The sequence below is a fragment of the Macrotis lagotis genome, chromosome 2 (assembly GCF_037893015.1).
Source record: "Macrotis lagotis isolate mMagLag1 chromosome 2, bilby.v1.9.chrom.fasta, whole genome shotgun sequence".
Lineage (NCBI taxonomy): Eukaryota > Metazoa > Chordata > Mammalia > Peramelemorphia > Peramelidae > Macrotis > Macrotis lagotis.
Genome location: NC_133659.1, coordinates 105,852,180 through 105,874,093, shown reverse-complemented (window position 1 = coordinate 105,874,093; position 21,914 = coordinate 105,852,180). Strand labels below are relative to the sequence as shown.

The following is a 21,914-nucleotide window of genomic DNA, read 5'->3' as shown; positions in this document are numbered from 1 at the left end:
CATTTAGGTTGTAATGTTTTAACAGCACTATTGGGGAGAGAAATAGCTTAGCAGTGAATTATAGTATATGAAAGCAACCCAGAAAGAGACATTCAGTTTACATTTCTTCAGGGTGAATCAGTTACCATAAGCCATGTGTGATCTTGTCTGAACCTGTCAACAAGAGTATGGGATCCTATTTTTCTGCTTTACCCTGAGGGGGACTCTAAACCTGAAGTGTGATGGGCACTGATTTTAAAACAAAGTGCTTGGAAGACTCTTTGAGAAGATAGGACTCTTCATTCAGCATAGAAACATTGACTGTGCTGCACTCTGGGTGGTATAGTTTTACACTCACTGAATACAGTACTGTGGATGATGAATAGGCTATTGTGAGGATGATGCTGCATTATTGAAAACTTAGGACATATTTTGTTAAGCTGCCTAATTGAGCAACCTGAAAGAACTTTTCTGTCTTTTACAGTCAAGAAGATACCCAAAGTACAGGACCCGTTTCTGTTCATAGTAACTCAGGTTCTGCTGTGCATTGTTTTCTTATTTCCTTTTAAAATTTGAAGTTGTGATATTTTTGAAATGTAAGAGAAAGGTGAAAAGGGAAGTCTCAAAATCAGCAGTGAGGTAAAGAAGTACTTATTTTCTAGGAATATTTTTATCTTGATGGAGGGGGTGTGTACTTGAATTATATCCATGCTTTGGGTTGTTCGGGTCATGAGAAATGCAGGCTTTCATCTCAGAGTCCCTGAACTTGGTTTAATTTCTCAAACATCAGCTATGTGGTAGAAATCATTCCCTGTCCATGTGAGATGAATGTAACTTTTTCAAATTCAAGAAACTGAACTGAGGCCAGCATCATAGTTGGGTACTATGTTGATATTTTTGGCCTGGAAGTCTAGTTTCAGATAATCTCCCCAGATTGAATTTCTCTTTCAGTGCTAGTGATAGCATATGATTGTATCACACTGATTAAATGGAGTGAGGGAGAACTTGCATGCTTACTGCTTGTGCTGGGGTTGAAGATAAGAAGGATTCCAGATGACAAGTCACCTCAGCACCTTCCAGCTGCACAAAATTCACTTTAAATTTGTTTTTATACTGTATAGAGATTCTTGTGTAGGAAATTTTAATTAGGAGAAAGTAGCTGGCTACATAATTTTGGTATAGATTGTATTTGTAGTAACTTGTGTAATCAGAAGTCTCAAGATTTTGTAACATTATTTGCTTGCCCAATTTTGGTGTGGAATGGTGTCTTTCTGTCCTAAAAGTCTCTTTTTCTCTGCCTAGTGGATCAAATTGAATATGTTAGCTTGATTGACTGGGAGTGGAGGGAAAGGATAAATTCAGGGAACTGCCTTCATATATTTTGAAGTTTTGAAGGTAGGTTGCTGGTTCATTGTGGAGCATAGCACAAGGAAGCCATCCATTCTTGAGATATGCAAAAGCAAGCTGAAGATAGTGATCAGAAACATTCATTTGGATTATTTAGTTTGCACATCTCCTTGAAAAATTAATCCTCCAATAGCACTTTCTGAGATAGTGTTATTAGTATGATTACTATTTTGTACTTTGTAATAAGTAGATGTTGGGGGTGGGGTGGGGTTCAAGTTAACCTGGAACTTTTAAAATTGTTAAGCACTAAAGAAAAATCTATTTTCATGAATTAATGGAGGAATGAAGCCATTGGATTATTTTCCAAGATCACATCTTTGGTCTCTGTGCATTTCCTGTCTTTAAGGATAAAAGATGTCAGGGAACTAGATGGCACCATTAAAGGCAGCTTAATGAAAACCAGTTTTATCTGGTTTTCCTTAAATATATCTGTCCCTGCAACCTTAGAAAGGTATGTAGCCTTAGCTGGTTGATTGTGATCTGCTTTCTCTTAATAAAATCATCCTTCTTTGACGGAAGATGGTGATTATTTCATCATTAGAAGTCTTTCTATTCTTTTTAAAAATGAGATTTTCCAACTGTAACTCATCTAAACAAGGCTGACATGATCATCTTGATCCTAACCTACCTCCTTTAGACAAAGACTCAGTATCATAATCTTTGGAAAATCTAGAGATATTTATCAGAAAAGCAGCATCCCATTTAGGATCAATAGTGTGTAATGGTTATGTCGATGATCCATCATGTTACTGGGATGAATGCTATTAAGCAACAATAGCCTTAAGTCAGGGCTGTCCAACCTTACTTTTAAAATTTTATTGAAACAATAGACAATATATTTTGATTTGCCATTTAGTGAGAGCTCTGTGGTAGCTCGGCTTCGTTTACTAAAGCACTTAGTAAATCCATAAGGGGGCTACATAAAAATTGCACTGTGGGCCACATTTTTTGGACAGCTTTGGTGTAAGTGAAAGAAGGAAAGCTAATTGAAGTGGGTAATAAGAGCTATGCTGTAAGACTGACAAGTTTCTTCTCTTTTGTTTGCCATCTGACCCAAATTACCTTGCAACAAGTTTCTTACCATTTCTCAAAGTATTTTTCCTCATTAAAGATACTATGCTGCCTTATATTCAAAATCAAATCATAGTTCCGTTGTTGATAATCTTTATTCTTTAAAAATAGTGTGGTATAGTGATTTGGGAATTGATATATATGTGTCTGTCTTAAACACACAAAGAAGATGAAAACTTCTAATTTATTTTGCATAATCATGTAATTGCAAAGGATAACTCAAGCTCATTTTTGCCTTTTCTTCATCTTCCTAGCAAATTGTATTCAAACCATGTACATTTGTTCAATACATTTTTAACTTCAGGAAAAGAGATTTGACAAGTATTTTTAGGCAGTCTATATACTGAATAGTATTCATTTGGCACCACCTAAGGTTAGGATCCTTGTCTCCTGATGCCATGTCCAGGGTTCTTTTTGGTTATTTGCTTCCTGGGATGACACAGTACTGAGAGAGATAGATGCTATAATATTTCCTTTTTCTAGTTCCACAGGCAGAACTTTGAAACTCTAGGACTATTGGTTGAACACTTTCACAGAATACCTTCTCAAAGCCAGGAAGTTTTCCATATATTCTAGAAGGAAAATTAAGTTCAACCTCTCACAAATACATGTAGGTAATATTGGAAAATTTACTTCAGTTTTAACTGGAAAAGCCCTTTAAGAGCCTAGGCCTATATGTTTGCGCACATGCACGTGTGTGCGTGTGCACACACACACTATATATATATATATATATATATATATATATATATATATATATATATATATATATGTAAGTGCTATTGTTTCAGAGCAAAAATTCAGGGCTCATTGTACATTCAACTTCTTAGTTATTTCCAGACTTAGAAAGAACAACAGGACCCTAGAATTGTAGAACTTTTAACTCCAGAGAATATCATCATTTTATCAGTATTAAATGATGATATGTTGTCCAACAACATTACTTCTTGCTGATACTTGAAGCACTGGTTTCCTGATTCTGTATTGTGATAGTAAGCTATTTGTGCAATCAGTTTAATCATTCTCTTAGACATTCATGCAGTATTGTCCTTTAATATATTGCTTCTAAGTTCAGCCTTGAAAAAATCATGTATGCTTTTTATGATATTAGGTTTTTTTTGTATTAGGATTTTCCCTTTTATGAAAACATCTCCATAATAGATTTGGAATTTTTTATATCATTGTGCTAATTACTTCTATAAAGCTTAACATTCTCTTTAAAAAAGTTGCCAAATAAAAAGGTCCAAACTGGATCAAAATGTAAGTTGGCAGTTAACAGTTTGTGTTCTTATTTCCTCACCCCTCAATCTTTGCCATGTGATTATAATTTTCATTTTACAGGTATTTCTAGGAGTTATTTTTAGCCTTTTATGTAATCATTTAACTATGAATTTCAGGATTACATCAAATTATTTTATTGTATATTAAAGTGACCTATTTTCATACTTCATTGGAAAATTTTGTTTAGTGATAGGTTCTAAAGGGATATTTTTTAGGGAAGGGTTTATGCTATTTATCCCTCCCAATTTGATTTGTTTCCATTTCTCTTTTTGCCCTTGGTTGAATGATAAATTAGATTTTGAAATACAGAATTGTGCTTTCTGAATTGCCATTTTTATGATGTATCTAGATATTTGTATAAAAAAAGAATTGATAGGAATGAGAGGTCTTCATCCCCTGTTAAATGAAACCTAAAACTGTGGATGAATTACAAGACCAGAAGAAAAGCAGGAAGGATGAGGATAGAGTCTTCTGTCTAGTTAGTATAACAGTGTTATTTCTCAAAGGGACTTGCATAGGGTAGTTTGATGGAGTTTAATTTTCCATCCATAATAGCTTAAATGAATTAGAGATTAACTGTATTTATTTTTTTTTTCCAGCTAGTGAACTGGTTGGACAATAGGCTCTTTTAAAAAAAGCATCTTGTTACATATGCCTGCTTGGTTTTGTGTCCAAAATAGGTTGTGTGGGTGGTTATTTTTCAAATTTGCTTATACTTCCAAAAACAAAATAACCCTGCACTGCCTCTTAGGTTATCAGAAGAACTACCACTGAATCTTTTGCACCTTGAAATCTAGAATTCTTGTGGGTGGCTTAGTAAGCAGGGAAAAGGGAGTTTTAATTTGATTTTAGATATTGGGTATACTCTCTTGGTTAGAAAATCTTGTTGTGGCTTATAAACTGAGCACATTTGAGGTGCTGATGTAGAAAAAATATCCCCCTGAGAGCAATTTTTTTTCCAGACCTCCTTTCTGAAAAGATATTTTAAGGAATAAATAATCTACCAGAAAATTGTTCTAGTTGGGGTGTTGACATTTATACTTACCATTTTTGAAGTGATTTATGAGAGTGGGAATAGTGACTTCAACCTGGGTATTTTACAAAGAACAGGAAATTCAAACTTATGTAAACTGTTTAATGAAATCTTTAGCTAGAATATTCATGGGAAAGTGATCAAACATAAAATGAGAGTGACTCCTATTATACCTATGGTCTTAAAGGTATAATATACATCTGACAGTTTTGTCAGAGTTTTAAATTTTATTTTTTAATATTTAATTGAGAGACTGGAAATTTCCTTCCAAGTCATTCTGACATATTGACTAAATATGTGTGTATGTGTGTGTGTGTATATATGTGTGTGTGTGTGTGTGTGTGCGCAAATCTATTTTTCAGAAGGATATATATTATTCATCCTTTAGACTAGGGTGGTTCCTAGGCTATATATTTTATACTAAAACTAAAATTTTACTGCACTTTGCAGTTAACACATCACTTTTTAAAGTTTAATGCCTTGCACATTTCAATTTCTTATTGTAAAAAATCAGTAAGTACAAAGTCATAGGCCTTAATATGGACTATTGCTTGCCAACTTTAAAAAAGTTCAGTGCTATTATGACATGTAATTTTGAAAAATCATACTCTGTTTAAAAATCTTATATTGGTGAAAGATTGGGCTAGCTGGATTTTTGAACGATGGCCTTCATTTATTTCATTCTCTGTTGAGACTGTTCATCAGGTTGCTTGCAACATAATTATAGGGGTTTATACTGAAATTACTATTCTTAAAATACATAAATGTGATCTTGGATTGGATGACTAGATGTTGACCTTTGTTGCCCAAATTTAACCCTTTGAACAGTGCATTGTCAGTGGAAGCAGAAATGCCAGAATAGAGAGAATACCTTAGGATAAATGCTGTTCTCAGCCTTCCTTACCTTGATCATTCAGGTAATGGGGCCCTGGGAGGGTTCTATTGGGGCAGATTTAGGTCCTTTTTGGATTGTGACTGACCCAAATAAAGCTGCATCTGAGCTCTGCCAAATTAAATAACTTAAATAGATTGGATTACAGAGATAGGATGAGATTTGCTTGCTGATGCAAATCTGTTTGTCCTTCTAGTTGATGTTCTCATGCACGACAAATTATTAGCACTGTTTTCATAACTGGAAGCACTTAACTTTTTATTTGTTTTAATTTTTCAGCTGAAGTCTTTAAAGGATCAGGGAGTGGAGGATATTACTGTTTCATAATTTCTGGAATTTATACTGTTTGGGAGGGGGCAAATGGATTCACAAAATTGATCATTCTACTAGGCTTTTTGAGATGTATTTTGGCTAGAATGTTTTTACATATACATGCTTTTAAATTGTGCTGTATAGAAAGTGACTTTTGTGATTTGCTATTGATGGATTGCACAAAATTTTGTAATGTATCAGGTTTCAAATTTCTTCTCTGTGTAACCATTGTTTCTTATTGTTCATTGTGGTATGGAGGGAAATTATGTCCCTTCTGAAAACATTTCATATATTTTTGTTTATTGGTGCAGTGTTACCAGATGGCCTTATGTACATTACATTCATTGCTTTTGTGATACAGTAGGATATTTTTATGTAACTCCCCTGTACAGTATTAGTGAATCTGTATTATCTTAGATACATTTCTAAGAGATAGCAAATAAATTGATATAGTTCTTGATTATTCAAAGGCTGTTTATTCAGTTTATTATTAGTATAAGTCCTACATCCAATCTACAACTGCTTCTTTTCCTTCTGCCTTTGAACAGTTACATTTATTGTGGCTAGGGGAATTAAAGAGATTAAACTCTTAAGTTTTTTTGAAACCTGTTGGCTTAAGATTTTGGCAAGAAGAGATTGGTATTCACTAAAATGAAATTTTAAAATTTCTTTTTTCTATATTTTATCTTTCCATCTCTTGCTTCTTATTCTAATATATAATCAAGAGTTGACTCAGAAAATAAGACTTTCTAGAGATATTATTTTGTGAAGAACAAACTCATAAATTTTCTATGGTCCTTGTTTTTTGGGTCATTTAAAGAGCACTTTTGTTCCTTTGAAAAGTTATATGTGTACAAGAGACGGTTGGGACTAAGTAATTAATGGGAATAATTTTAATGTTAGCTGTTTGGAAATCCCATTGATTGAACTGTTCTAGTATTGGTAGTTTGTGTGATTATGGTTTTGATGAAACTAAGAAGTTAACTAAGATGAGACAAATTTTACTCTTGGATTTCATTCAACCAGTCCATGGAGTGGATTTTATAAAAAGTATATCTGTCTATCAGAGTTTACTTTGTAAACTCTTGACAGGTTTTTTTTACATCAGAGAAGTTGCATAATTTCAGAAATGTCTTAGTTTGGGACATGTGGAAATGAAAAATTGTTAGAGTGCTTTCTTTATTCAACTTAACTGGGAACAACTGCTTTGTAATTTTTTTCCTTGTTCATTTTATTGAAATTGTACTTGATATCTAGTATCTACTGCCATTGTAAAGAAATAATGCTTGTGTTGCTAGTGTATAATGCAAGTACATATGTATTAAAACAAAGCAAAAAACCTGGATAACTATTGAACTATTGATTAATCCTTGGTCTTTATTAATCCAGTAAAATTTACAATAGGGGGACTTTCAGAGTGTTACAAAGGGGAAAGGTTTGTAAAGTGCAAAAAATATTAGTGCTGATGCCATTAGAGAGAAGCTGTCATTTCTTCTGACTGAGCAATAATAGTGCACTATGGGAAAATAATAAAGGGATAATCTTCAAGGTTGATCAGGACTGTTGAGCATCTAGAATTCTGTTTTTATTTTTAAATATGGCAAAGAGACCTGAACCCAAGGATATTAGATCAATGAGGAAAGGGTTTGTGTTTGCACTTTGAGGGATTTAAAGCATGCTGCTTTTAAAAGAAAAATGTATCATTGATAACCAGCGCATCTCCCAGTTCTTATGTGGGGCTGCCCTGAATAATCAGGTGATTAAAAAAAAGATTAAGTTCTGTGCGTCGGCACACACACACACACACACACACACACACACACACACACACACACAGAGCGCTATAATGTCAATGTGTATCTTTTTTAAAAAAATAAATAGGTTTTAGAAAACTATTTTGTGTAAGAACTGACAGAGTGATTTGCTTTGTATAATGCGAGCTGGCTTTAAAAGCATTGTAGCAAATTTATTCAAGTCAAAAATCATGCATATATGTTAATAGTTATATGTGCAACCAGACATGCAAAACAATTGTATTTTTTTAATAAATATTTTTAACAAAATGCTTTCCTATATGAATTATTTTTTTTATTTTCTGTTATTCATTGGGTCCAAGAATCAAAGTCAAGTTTACTAATTTATGGTTTAAAGTTTGTACCTTCTTCCCTGGCCCATTCTTAGACCTATGGCACTTTTCTCTTTCAAAGGTGATGTCCGTGAATGTCATTTGCTTTAAACTCATGCTGATGGCCTTCCTCTCCCTTGGCTTTAATACCAGGTATAACCCATTTTAAATTAGGGCATTCTCAATACTCCCTGTATGTTTTTTATTTTGATTCATATATTACAAACAGAGCAGTTCCTTGTAGCGTATTAGAGGCCCTGAAATGGACTGATTCTACTATCTCCTGGGCCTCCGGTGAAGGATTATTTAAGGAACAGGGAATTTCGGCTTTGCTTATAGGGATAAATCTTGTCTTAGCAAGTACTGATGAAGTACTTACTATATACACTGTCATGGGGGAAACATGCACATAGGATGTAATACACCCCTTACATTCTAATCCCCTTTCAAGGGGTCATAAGATGACCCATAGCGTGATCTATGTTGGAGATAAACTTCATCCTAGCTGGCTTAATCTTCCTAGTTATCTCAATGATTCAGTCCTAGCAAACTCATTTTTTACTAGGCACCATATTATGTAGAATTCATAGGAAAATGTATCTGGAATAGGGGGAGTATATAGCATGTTCATGGAGCAGAGATTTAAAGCTAGACAGATTCTTTGGAGGTCATCCAATTTTTTTTTATTATTTTTTAGGTTTTTGCAAGGCAAATGGGCTTGCCCAAGGTCACACAGCTAGGTAATTATTAAGTGTCTGAGGCTGGACTTGAACTCAGGTGCTCCTGATTCCAGGGCTGGTGTTCTATCCACTGTGCCACCTAGCAGCCCCCCCAATTAATTTCTTGATCCTAAGGAAACCAAGGCATAACAAGGTTAAGTGAATTGTTCCAGGTCCCACAGGTATTAATTAGGTAATGAGTAATAGAGTCAGCTTCTATTTATTTATTTATCTATCTATTTATTTATTCATCCATTTATTTATTTATTTTTAGGTTTTTGCAAGGCAAATGGGGTTAAGTGGCTTGCCCAAGGCCACACAGCTAGGTAATTATTAAGTGTCTGAGACCGGACTTGAACCCAGGTACTCCTGACTCCAGGGCTGGTGCTTTATCCACTGCACCACCTAGACGCCCCCTAGAGTCAGCTTTTAAATATATATTCTTGGAATTACAAATCCAGTAATTTTTTTCTCCTTGCTTCCTTAGCAATAAACCATGATCTGTGGGAAGATATAATAAGACATAAAACAGAAACTTCCCATACACTAAGGTTAATGGCAGCCCTTGGGAATAGAATATATTGGAATGGAATTGGTTAGGAAAATACTTATTCCTGCAGTATTTTTGGCATCTGCTCCCTCCTTTTCATTAGATTATCCTGACTGATCTTGCTTTTAATTCTTTCCTTCCTAAACAGGATCATTTTTTAAAGTATATCTATCTGACCTTACTAAAAAAAAAAGCTTTAGTCTTGCTAAATACTAAAGACCCTTGCTTATGGAATAGAAATACTTAATTTAACATTCAAGGCCTCCTTTAATCTGGTTCCAAACTGCTTTTGCAGTATTATTTCATTTCACTCAAATTCGACTACTTGACTTTTCAGGGTCTCATTCCACATCCTCCTCCCACTCTTACTTTATGCTTTGGGATAGTCAGTGCTCCATGATGAAAATGATTTCCTCCCATATCACACTACCTGTTAAAATATTTTTTTCTTAAAAGCCTCTTCAAGTGCTCCTTTCTCCATAAAGTCTTTCCTATTCATCTCAAATATATTTATTTCTCCCTCCAGTTATCTCTCATGCTGCTCTAGACCTTTCCTCTGTATTTGTTATATTATAACTTGTAACCTTCCAACAAAATTGGAAATTCTTTGAGGAAAGGATCTGTGTCTTAATTCATTTTTTAAACTCCAGCAGAGTGCCTTGTATCTAGTTTATACTTAATAAAATTCAGATCTTTCCTTTAGATGTTTGATATGAATTGGACATCTCAATTTTTTAAGTAGACTGAAGGGGAGGGGAGATCAGCATCACAAAATATTTGTAGCCATAATTAGAAAAACAAGTGTGAGTCAAATAGTTAATCAAATTTATGAAATGTTCCATATTTTTCTTTTTAAAATTTGAATGAGATTTCTTTGGTGTCACATAAAATTTTTTCTAGTTCCCATAGCCAGTCATACCTGCTATTTTCCACTTGAGGAAACATCTCTTATTTACTCATTGAAATGAGAAATCAAGACTTGAAACAGGTAGTGTGTGAAATTATTAAACTTAGAATTGGATGACTCACTTAAGGGAAAGTGGAATTAATTGTTCACATAATCATTTCAAATATGGCTATTTTAATGAGATGGCTAAAGTAAGCATAAGAAGAGGGATATAGTCAATATTGCCTTTGGGAAAATTTAATTTTATATTTGTATAGCCTTTAAATGTTTACAAAACTTTTTTTTTAAGCCAATTCAGTTCAAGATGCCATCCCTGCAGCATCTGGTGGCAGCAAACATTGGTAGCCTAAAATACTATTCAGATTGTACTAGATATGTAGTCATACTTAGCAATTACATTACTAAGACAATGAAGATAATGATGAATCATTATACTTATAATATATTTTGTTGTTGAAGGGAAAGCAAGTGAAGTGGCCCTTGAAATGACAAGAAAATGGCAATCGTTAAATTGAACTGGGGTGATACTTAATTGTTTTTATTTATACTATTAAGTCTTAAGAGGACTTAAGACATCATCTAGATGGTGGTGTCAAACTCAAATAGAAACAGAGACCATTAAATTGTACATTAGGATCCTTAAAGGCTGCATATTATTGACTAGTTGTAAAATATTAGATTATCTAGGGTTTTATTGTATTTTATGCTATTTTATTAAATATTTCCCAATTACATTTTATTTTAGTTCAAGTCATTTAGGAGTGCTGTGAGCTTCAAGAAGCCATAGGACACCTGATCTAACCCATCTTATTTCTTTTATAAATGGGTAAATAGGGTTTTTTTTTTGAGGAGTGAGCTAATGGGAAGGCTGGAATTAGAATCCCAGCTCCTTGATTTCCCAACCCAGTGCTTTATCTGCCACTCCACACTTAAGAGGAATGTAGAACTAGAAGACAACATAAGAGATGATGTTGTCCAGCCCCCTCGTTTTACAGGTAAGAAAACAGATTCAGAGAGGTAGAGACTTTGCCTTTTTGGTGATCTATCTCATCAACTATCTTGGGTTCAGTTGTCTCTGTGTAGATAGCTTCCAAATCTAGATATCTACTCCCATCTCCTATGATCACCAGTCTGGCTTTACCAGCTGCCTGTTAGACATTCTACTTGGATGAACCATAGGCACACCTTCAACTTGGTGTGTCCAAAACAAAACTTGTCAAAAGCCACCCCCTAATCTCCCAATTTAAAAAAAAACCTCCTCAAAACTTGCCAGTTTCTGTGATGAGCAACATCACCCTCCCAGTGACCTAGGATGACAGCGCTTAGAGCACAGGAGACTTAAGTAAATACTTTTTGATTGATTTGCAATCCTAGAGGCACCCTCAACTCTTTACTTTCCTTCCCCCTCCCTCCCAGCAGTTGCTAAGTTCTGATGATTCCAATTCTACATTTCTTGTGTCACCTTTCTTACATTCTCACGTTATGACGTAACCATCTCTCAACTTTTCTGTTTCAGTTGTCCTCACAGGCATCTGTGCCTCAGTCTCTCCCCTGTATCCATATAGCTGCCAAATTGAAATCTCCAAAATGTACTTCTGACCATATCACTTCCTTCCACAAGAAGCTTGAGTGACTCCCTCTATGCTCTAGGATAAAGGACAGATTCTTTTGTCTGGTATTCAAACCCTTTCACAATCTGATTCCAACTTATCTTTCCAAATTGACTGCATTACTTCCCCTCACATACACACACAAAGGCCTGTCCCCATATGTAGCAGTCTATCTGCTATTTTCATGCCCCTATAGAGGCCGTTCTTTTCTTAGCTCAGGTCCCCTCTCCTATACTATAGGAAGCTTTTCCAGATCCATTCACCTTCCAACTTTGATAATAAGTGCTCTAAATTACCTTGAATCCATTTATCACCTACTTTTATTTATTTTTTTCCCCCTACTAGAATATAAATTTGAGCCCAAGAATTTTTGCTGTTTTCTTTGATCACTGGGGCCTGGTAAATAAATGAATTGCTTAATAAACTCTCGTAGAATTGAATTGAAAAATGACTTGCCCAAAGGCTTAAAGATAGTTAAGGGAGAAAGGCAGAATTTAAAACCAAGTCTTAGGATTCTCTAAATCCTTCTAGTATTCCATATTAGTGGAGCAGCAGAGGAATTCCCAGGGAGGTCACTCTAGCCCTTACAATAGCTAGCCGATTGTACAGTCTTCGAATTCATCAGACAGTGTGAAGCAAATGGGTGAGTTGTGTGACCCTGGTCACACATTTTGTCTTCTCTTTGCCTCAGTTTCCTCATCTGTAATATTGGCACCCACATCATAGGATTGTTGGATGAATCAGCTAAGATAACATGTAAAGTGTTGCAAACTTACATGATAGGTTTTCATATTATGTTGCTCATCAGGAGTTGCTGTGAGCAAATTGGCCTACAACATCTCATCTCCAATTTATGGGTTGTGATAAAAGGATGCCTCTGTCCCAAGTATCCAGGAAGGAGCAAGAAAGTGTTTACAAGAAGTAGCAAGCTACACCCTAGCAAATGTATTTCAAACTCTAGAGTGAAGAAGGAAAGCACCAGAGTTCTCCACTATTTCTGAAAGATGGGTTCCACCCTCCAATCTCTCTAATTATATACAGAAGAAGAGAATGAACGGCAAGCTAGCCTCCCAAAAGGATCTTTCCTGCCTTCGAAACACCACTATCTGAGTTCATTGAATGTGAGAGTCCTATCTTGTGTCAAGAAAATTAGCCTTTGCTTTGGAGCTTTTGAAAGGAGGAAGATGACTCTAAGCCACAGGAGGACACTGCTGAAGCTCAGACTTTCAGTGGCCTTTTTTCAATAAGGGTTTCCTTAGATGTGGAGACAAGGATATGAGTTAAAATCCCATCTCTTTGACTTTCTAGCTATATGATTCACATAAGTCCCTCTTCATCCTTCTGGACCTCAGCTTCCTTATCTATAAAATTATCAGTCTATGATCCCATCAAGATATAGATCACAAACCATGCCAGAGTTGGTCAAGTGTCATTTTTATTTTGTTCCTGATTCCTCCCTTGAAACAGCATAAAAACATACTACAGTTTAATTGAATGAGGAAAGCACAGTTGTTTCTATAGCATAGGGGCAGCTTTTCACTACAACTAGATTGTACAATGAAGTTAAATTGAAGCCTAGGATTTATTTTGTGAGCAAATTTTTTTTTAAAGGCTGGATATCCCTAATTGACCTCTGGTAAGAGGATATGCTATACCCCAAGCCACCATTTTTCAGAAAGCTAGTTCAGTGTTTTTATAATAAATCTCTTTAGCCTATTTCTTGCCTATGAAACACAGTCAAGTAGAATATATATTCTTTGGTTTCAAACTGTCCAATCCATAATAGCTGTGAATCATAAACAGCTATGAGTTATATTCAGTCTCCCATCTTGATGTCTTTGTATGGACTATCTCATATGCTTGACTTGTTCTTCCTCCTCCCTTACCTCTTTCTTTTGGAACCTCCAACGTCCTCCCTTCTCTCCCAAAATTACCTTGTGAATATATTGTATTTATTTATCTAAATACATATTTTTCCTCTTAACAGAATGTATAAACTCCTTGAAGGCAGGAACTTTTGAGTTTTTGATTTTGTACAAGGGCCAAAATAATTTTTGAATTGAGCAAACTTGATTGTAAATGATGGTTGATTGAAGATCACTGTAGTTTTAATAATAATGTTTGTGTGTAGATACACTTGTATATACATATAGACATGTTTAAGCATACATATGATTGTATGTTAAACAAATCATCAGCCACTGAAATCCATTTCTTTAAAAAAAAATGAGGTAAAGTGCTCTTCTCACATTGTTGTGGATACTCTCCACAAGTTATTCATAATTTGTCTCTCTGGGCAATACTTTTAAAAGTGCTTTTCCCTTTCCTTGGCTGTGCTGTTATACTTTCCTGATATAGAGTGAAGAGGGAGATCTTGAAGGAGGAGGTAAAAGCACTAAGTCTAACAGTTGTTTTGAAAAATTCTCACTGCTATTTCTGCTGATTCTGTAGATATCCACACACACACACACACACACACACACACACACGGGAAAGGAAAACAGAATACATAACATTGTCCCACTCTTCTGTTTTCCTAGACTCATCATAGATTGTTCATATCCTAGAGCCATCAAGATTCAACTTCTTTCCCAAATTTTATCATGAAAATGAATCACAGTTTTTGGAGACTATGAAAATCAAGAATCCCCCTTGATTTTGTATTGGTTCCAAGTAAAGCACAATATTTCTTTTGGGACATAGTGCATCAGCAAATAACTCAAGGATCTAGGTTAATTTAAAATACCATATTTATCTACATTTGTCAGGTTTCACTGAGCATCATATTTTAATCTTGGCTCTATTTCTGTCAGACTATATCCAAAATTGAATGCCAAAACCCTAAGGTGTTCAGTCCAGGAGGCTTTAGAGTTGTAGATGTAGGTGTATTCCTTTTCTCCCCATCTGGACATCATAGGCATCTCTTAGCAATGGGAGTTAGGAAAATAGGCAAAGAAGGGGAATTAAAATGGCCAGATAGGCTCATGTTGATTTGCCCTAAGAGAAGCTAGTTGGTCTAAATCACTCTTGAGCCCTCCCTAATACCAGAGGAGCAATTTAGATCTTTCCTCCAGTATTATCAAGCAAGGGTGGGGGTCTGAGTTGTGCTTCTGGGCAAAGGGTCTCCTTTTATCTTCTTCACTTGATTTTTACTGCTGGTAGACTTCAGAATTTTCTATCCCTGGTGGTTTGCCTGAGGTCAGGTCTACAAAGGGAAAAAACACATCATGTTATTTGGTTAATTCTCTGGTCAGTAGGTAATTGGTGACTTATTTTGGGGGAATTACCTAAACTTTTTGCTTTTCTTCTCTGCCCCAGTTTCTTTTTTGAAAGTTCAATCTTATTTTATTCTCAGTTCCAAATTCTCTGCTTCTCCATCCATTAAGAACATAAGAAAAATGGAGCCCCTTACAAGTATGTATAGTCATTCAAAACAAATCTCTGCATTATCTGTGGTCCTTTTCCCCTCCCAGAAAAAGAAATAGAAGAAAAGATGCCTCAATCTGCACTCTCAATCCATCAGTTCTCCATCATGAGTCTTTAGAATTGTGGTTGGTCATTGTCTTGATTGTTTACTAAGTCTTTTACAGTTGATTTATCTTTGCACTGTTATTGTTTCTGTGTAAATTACTCAGGTTCTATTTACTTTGCATTGGTGTATACAAATCTTCCTAGCTGTGGGACCTGAGGGCAAATAATTTACCTGAAACCTTCATCCAAAACAAGAGGAATGAAGACCAAGACTTGCACTTTATAGAAAAGTCCTACTTCACATAAACTTAAAGTGTTTGAGGGGCATCATTTCTTATAGCATAACAGCATTCCATCACAATCATATTTATAACTTGTGCCGTCATTCCCAAATTGATGGACAACCCCTCAGTTTCCACTGCTGTAAATATTTTAAACATATGGGTGCTTTCTTCTTTGATCTCCCTAGGGTATAGCCTAATTGTGGTACTACAGAAAGGGTTTGTACAATTTAATGGTTTTTGGGGCATAGCTTTCCAGAAGGACAGGGGCAATTCATAGTTCCACCAACAATGTATTAATCTACCTCTTTTTCCACAGAGGCCACCTAATCCAAGCCCACCTGCTCTCTACCTCATTTTACAATTGAGGAAACTGAGGCTCAGTTCCAGAATCATAGTCAATAAGGCAGGATTCAAATCCAGGTCTTCCTGCCTCACCCAACTTGCACAAGGAAGCTGATTGTTAAATGTTTGTTGAATTGAATCAAATTTTAGAGGGAAGCAATTCTGTTTTAGTGCATCCTCCCAAGAAGAACTAGCTATAACATTTGGGGGGCAGGTTGGAGAGGAGAAGCTTTTGAGAACTCTGTCAAAGGGCATGTGAGGGTGCAGGGTTGAAAAAAATAGATCCAGGGACTTCCCCTGCCTGGGGTCCCAGAGACTAAGGCTATTCTTGGGAGGCATTCCTGCCCTGAAGGAACTTTTCTTTGCAATTTGGCAATGGCAGATTTTTTTATGAAAACAAGATTTGGATTAGAGTCAAATCCCTGAACGGCCCAGATACAGCCAACTAGGCCCCTGGGACGAGTCCCAGCCAGCTGAGGCGGGAACTGGCTTTTGGGGCTCTGAGCAGGCTGGGGCCGCTTCTTGGCCAGGCTCTTTCTCTTCCAGGGTGGGGATCCTTGAGTTGAGTTCACAATTGATGCCCCCCACCTTTTTTTCAGCTAAGAAAGCATGCACTAGCCTAACCTGGCCTTGCCTGCCCTGAACACCAACAATTGCATGGTAAGCCAGGAAAAGGGGGAAAGGAAGCAGCAGAAAAATAAACATTTCCTTGCATTTTTCTTGGAACAGGGTAACTAGCTAATGGTCTGCTAAGAGCCCCGCTGCCCTTCCATTCTGCTTTTCTCCTCTTGTAGAAAAATAGATCCTTCCCTTACCTGATGAGAGCCTGGAGTACATCCTGTGGAAAAACAGGAGCATGATGTAAAAGGTAAAAGCCAGGCAGCCAAAGATCACGCCACAGACCAGGAAGCTGTATTTGCCCAGCACTTGGATAATCTGCCAACGGGAAAACACACAGACACAAGAGCCATTTAAACATAGCCCTGAAGCTGCGTGGGATGAAACCTCTTTCTTGAGCCTTTGATGAAATTTTCAAGTTCAGGCTCATTTCCCTAACAGAAGCAGGAGGGGCTGGCAGAGAACACTGCCCTGCTAAAAGCAGGTAAGTAGCCCAGAGAAAACAGAAGTCCTGCCCTGATACATGTGGTCCGAGACCCTCCTGTCATTCCTTCCGACTCACTGCACGAGAATCATTCCCATCAATCAATTAAAGATCAAATTAACCAGACCACTTTATGATGTGCAGAAAGTTGTTTTATTTCCTCACAACCCATAAGGTAGATCACACAAGCCTTATTATTCCCCATCTTTGTTGTTCAGTCATTTAAGTTTTGTCTGACTCTCTGTGATCCCATTTGGGCTTTTTGTTTTGTTTTTTTTTTTTAGTTTTGGCAAGGCAGTGGGGTTAAGTGGCTTGCCCAAGGCCACACAGCTAGGTAATTATTAAGTGTCTGAGGCCGGATTTGAACTCGGGTACTCCTGACTCCAAGGCCAATGCTCTATCCACTGCGCTACCTAGCCACCCCTGGGGTTTTCTTGACAGAAAATCAGAAATGGTTTGCCATTTCCTTCTCCAGCTCATTTTACAGATGAGAAGACTGAGGCAAGTTAAGTGACTTGCCCAGGATCACACAGTCATTTAGTATCTGAGGTTGAATTTGAACTCAAGTCCTCCTGAGCCTGCCCCTGATTTGTCTACTGTTGCAGAAAGGAGGACCCCCCCCTCAACTTTAGAGTTTGTTTGAAGGTAACTGGAGTTGGTTGGTGATTGATCTCTGAACAGGAGGTGAAACTGTGTCCTCTGGAGAGTGGCCTAAGAGCTTGGCAGGAAGTGACTTAAAGACAGTTCCAGATTGCAGTTTTAACTTGTGAGGGAGAAATACTTTTTTTCTGAGGTATCTTCTTACTGAGTTTTCCCTTGGTTCTCCTGTAGTCTCCTACCATATCAGACTTAGCCCCTACACTTGCCTTTGCACAGCGGTGAATATTGTGGGCACTGGGCTGGGGGTTAGGAAAACAAGAGTCATGCTCTAGGAAATAAAAGTCCTGGTGGGAAATTGGGGGAAGGTGACTGGTTGGCATGGAACATAAGAGAATTTGAAGCTTAAGAGATCATTTAGTCCAGGGGCTTCTTTTGGTAGCCCAGTGGAGAGATTGATGAACTTGGAGGCCAACATGAGTGTGTGACCCTGGACAAGTCACTTAACCTCGGCCTCAGTTTAGATGGAGAAAATATGGGCAACTACCTCAAAAAGTTTGTTTGGAAATCAAATGAAATAATTCATAAAACACATTGCAAATCTTAATGTACCATGAAAATGCTAACCAATATGATCAATGAAGAAGCTGAGATTCCCCCAAAGTTAAATTATTTGCCCAAGGTCACACAGCTAGTGACCATGCCAGTGACTTCAGATCCTGGGCTTTTTCACAACACTATAATCCCTTGTCCAGGCACCCCCTTCTCCCCACCCCCACCACATACCGAGCCAATGAACAGCTGGAGGGTCATCTCACCAATTCCTGCCCCTGTTACCAGCAATGTGGTTGCACAGCCTGGCACAGGAAGAAAGAAGGGGAAAAAAGGACTTTATTAATTGATAGATTGCTTGGGATAGACGTCTTCCTTTGGAAACTGATAGATTCTGCTGTGTTCACTATAGGTCAGAATCTGATCTGTATTCTCATTGTCACTAGGGTTGTCCTGGTATGTACTGGAGACCCTACCATCTCCCCACCCCCACACATATGCCATGATATCCAGATGGAGGAAGGTGATCACCGTTATGCCAGGTGCTCCTAGGGGCTCACACCTGTACAGGATGACTACATCTTCTTCATATTTCCATACTCTTAACCCCCAGGCTAGATTCTGACTGCTTTTCTACCTTCTTTCTAACATCCTTAAACACCTACTATAGGAATGTATTCATTCCCCTTTCCTGTTGCCACCATTATAGAGCGAGCCAAGGAGGGAATCTCCCTGTGCAGAAGGAAGGAAGCACCTGCACCTGTCTCCTGCTTCTCGCCCTGCACCATCTCAGACTCCTAGTAGTTAGTAAGTAGGGGAAAGTCAGCAGAAGGACTTGGGTTCCCTTTTGACCCTTGACCATACTTTCATATTTTTTCTTCATGCTACTCCCAACTCAAAAAATTTGAATAATCTTTTATAACTTCTAAAATAGCTTCCAAATATCTTACTTTGTCATTCAATAACATATATTCATTTGCTTGTCTTCTGGCTTGTTGAAGCAGTAGGTTAGACAACACTTGCCACAATAATGTCTGTCAAAATAGCCATAAAGACTCCAACACCACATTCATCAGAAGGGCACTTTCATGGAAGATGGCTTATCTTGCCATTTATAGTACTTCAGAATAGCAAGCTTAACTTTCTTTCTCTTATGTTTGTTCTTTTTGAGAATGGTGTAAGACTTCTTTCTCTTCTTGGCACCCCCCAAAACCTCTTAATTTTATCTCTTATTTAAGGCAATGGGGCTGAGTGACTCGCCCAAGATCATAGAGCTAGACCGTTATTAAGTATCTGAGGTTGGACTTGAACTCAGGTCCTCTTGACTCCAGGGCCAGGGCTTGATTCACTGCACCACCTATCTGCCCCCAAATGTATATTTGTTAATAAAAAAGGCAACTATTAAAAAAAAAGCTAGATGGTGAAGTGAACAGAGTGTAGGGCCTAGAGTTAGGAAGAACGGAGTTTAAATCTGACATCAGACACTAGCTGAGTGACCTTGGGCAAGTCACTTAATCTCAACTGCCCCCACCCCAATTATTTTGAGCTGGAATGGATCTCAGAGGCAATCCAGTTTAACCTCATTTTACAAATGAGTAAGCAGAAGCCCCAAAGGAGGACTGACTTATTCAGTCACAAAGGACATAAGTGAATCTTAAGTCTGTTAGGGAAGCCATGTGGTACAGTGAAATGAATACTAGCTTTGGTCAAATCCTGCCCCTGCAACTTAACACTTGTGTGACCTTGGAATATGAAACATCTCAGGGTTTCATTTTTGACTGCTGTAAAATTAGAGAAAGTTGGTCTTTTGAGTCCCTTCTATCTCCAGATTTGGGATCCTTTGGATATAAATCTTTCCCTAATCAAAACTCAGGGCCTTTTGGGACCTGACTTAACTGGTTGATGAAGAGGATAAAAGCTAAAATGACCCTTTAGGCTCATCTTTGAGTTTCAGTGATCCAGGTTCTTCTTACTTGACTCCACTACCTCCAGTCCTCTCCTAGCCAGCCTGCATTTCCAACCCCCCTTTCTCTGCCAAAGAAATTACCAATCTTTTTACTGGTTCTACAACTCTGTGTCTCCAATGATCTCAAAGGGCATTATGAAATTTTCAAGTCAAGATTAATCTTAATTGACTTGTAAAATTAAATAGTGGCCATTTTGGAGGGACATAGTAAAGGGGATTTTGGAATCACAACGTCAAAGAAACAATGATAAGACATCATGGCCCCCAAGCAGCTAAGGTTTACCATTCTATTCTGAGTGTAGGGATCCCCTTTGGAGAAACTGATACCTATCTAGAATAACTGTAGAAGAAGACTTGAGTTGGAGGCTGAAGCACAGGTAGGATTTTAGTTTGGAAGGAGAGTAAGGACATTCTAGTCTTGGGCAAAAGCCTGAACAAAGGCACATGATGAAGAGAGCTGGTGTATACCAGTGGTGTTCACATATTTTATCCACGGAGCTAACATTTATTAAGCTTCTACTATGTGCAATGAGTAATAAGGAGACCAAGTCAATTAGAGTAAAGGATATTGGATTAAAGTGTTGGGAGCAGGGAGAAATAAAGCTGGGTTGGTGAGATGGGGTCCTTGAAAGCCAAGTAGAGGAACCGAGGCTTGATGTAGTTAACCAGTGAGGAAGCACCAGGAAACACTTTGCTGTAGGGGAGCCTCTAATTGTGGCAGATGGCTTAGAAACATTTACCTAGCCAGGGCATGAGTTCCCATTTATGCTTGCTTGCTTGCTTGGTTTCTCATCCTTTGTTTTCAAAGAGGACCAACAATGTCACAAAGGTGATGTCTTCAATTGGATTGAAGTGAGCCACAGCCCTGTCTCAAGAGGTTTGCAAAGGCTCTGGGGGAAATGATTTGCCCACGGTTACTGGGACAGCAAGCACCAGAGTCAGCATCTGAACTTGGGTCTTTAACTCAAAGTCCAGTGGTTTTCCTACAAAATAGCAATTCTCTGTGTTTATTGAAAGGAAGTAAAGTTTGGAGGTATGGAGCTCAAGAAGGAGACTGTTATAGTTCAAAAATGAGGGGCTGGACCAAGAATTAGGGGTGAAAATGAAGAAGACTGGGTGAATTTAGGGAAAAATCAAAAGAATGGATTATCAGGGTGGAGATAGAGGAGGAAGAATAAGAAGCTTTGAGGTCATCCAAGCATAGGAGAGAAGAAGAATGGACGACCAGGGGCCCAAGCCAGGAATCAGCACTGGGACTGGCTGGTTTTCATGAGCTCCCCCCCACCCCTTTTCTTTTTTTTCCCCTTGGCTCCTTCAATCTCACCTTTATACTGGAGGACGTCTTCAGTGTAGGCCAACATGCTGGGGAAGGTGCTGCTGAGGAACAGTCCCAGGCAGGCCGTCCCCACAAACAAGGAGATGACGCTGTAGTAGAAGACGAGGAGGACCAGGAAGGTGGCCACCAGTCCCACCTGGAGAATGGGAGATGGGGGAGAAGGGAGAAAAGGCTGGAGGAAACTTCAGGGAAGCAAGCAAGACGCCCCCCAGCCAGCCCCCGTCTGAGACTCGGCTTGGTCCAGCACGCCTCGGCCAGCTGGCTTGGGCCTGGGGAGAGTCCTGGCGGGCTCCCATCTTACAAACAACGCTTAAGCTCCCTGGATGTGGGGAGGGGCTGGTGCAGTCGCTCTGCCACCTTGTGGCCATGCCCGGGAAC

At 37.9% G+C, this 21,914-nt stretch overlaps 1 protein-coding gene across 1 annotated transcript in view; it reads right to left on the bottom strand.

Moving 5' to 3' along the window:
* Positions 1 to 7,734: 7,734 nt before the first annotated feature.
* MFSD4A (major facilitator superfamily domain containing 4A) overlaps positions 7,735 to 21,914 on the bottom strand; it is a 69,337-nt gene continuing 55,157 nt past the window's right edge. Inside the window, exons 7-10 of the mRNA XM_074222497.1 lie at positions 21,525 to 21,672; positions 18,469 to 18,539; positions 16,799 to 16,919; positions 7,735 to 15,091 (exon numbers count right to left, since the gene is read on the bottom strand). Of these exons, the coding sequence (XP_074078598.1) occupies positions 15,036 to 15,091; positions 16,799 to 16,919; positions 18,469 to 18,539; positions 21,525 to 21,672 (396 nt within the window). The 3' untranslated portion in view covers positions 7,735 to 15,035. The remainder of the gene's footprint in view (positions 15,092 to 16,798; positions 16,920 to 18,468; positions 18,540 to 21,524; positions 21,673 to 21,914) is intronic.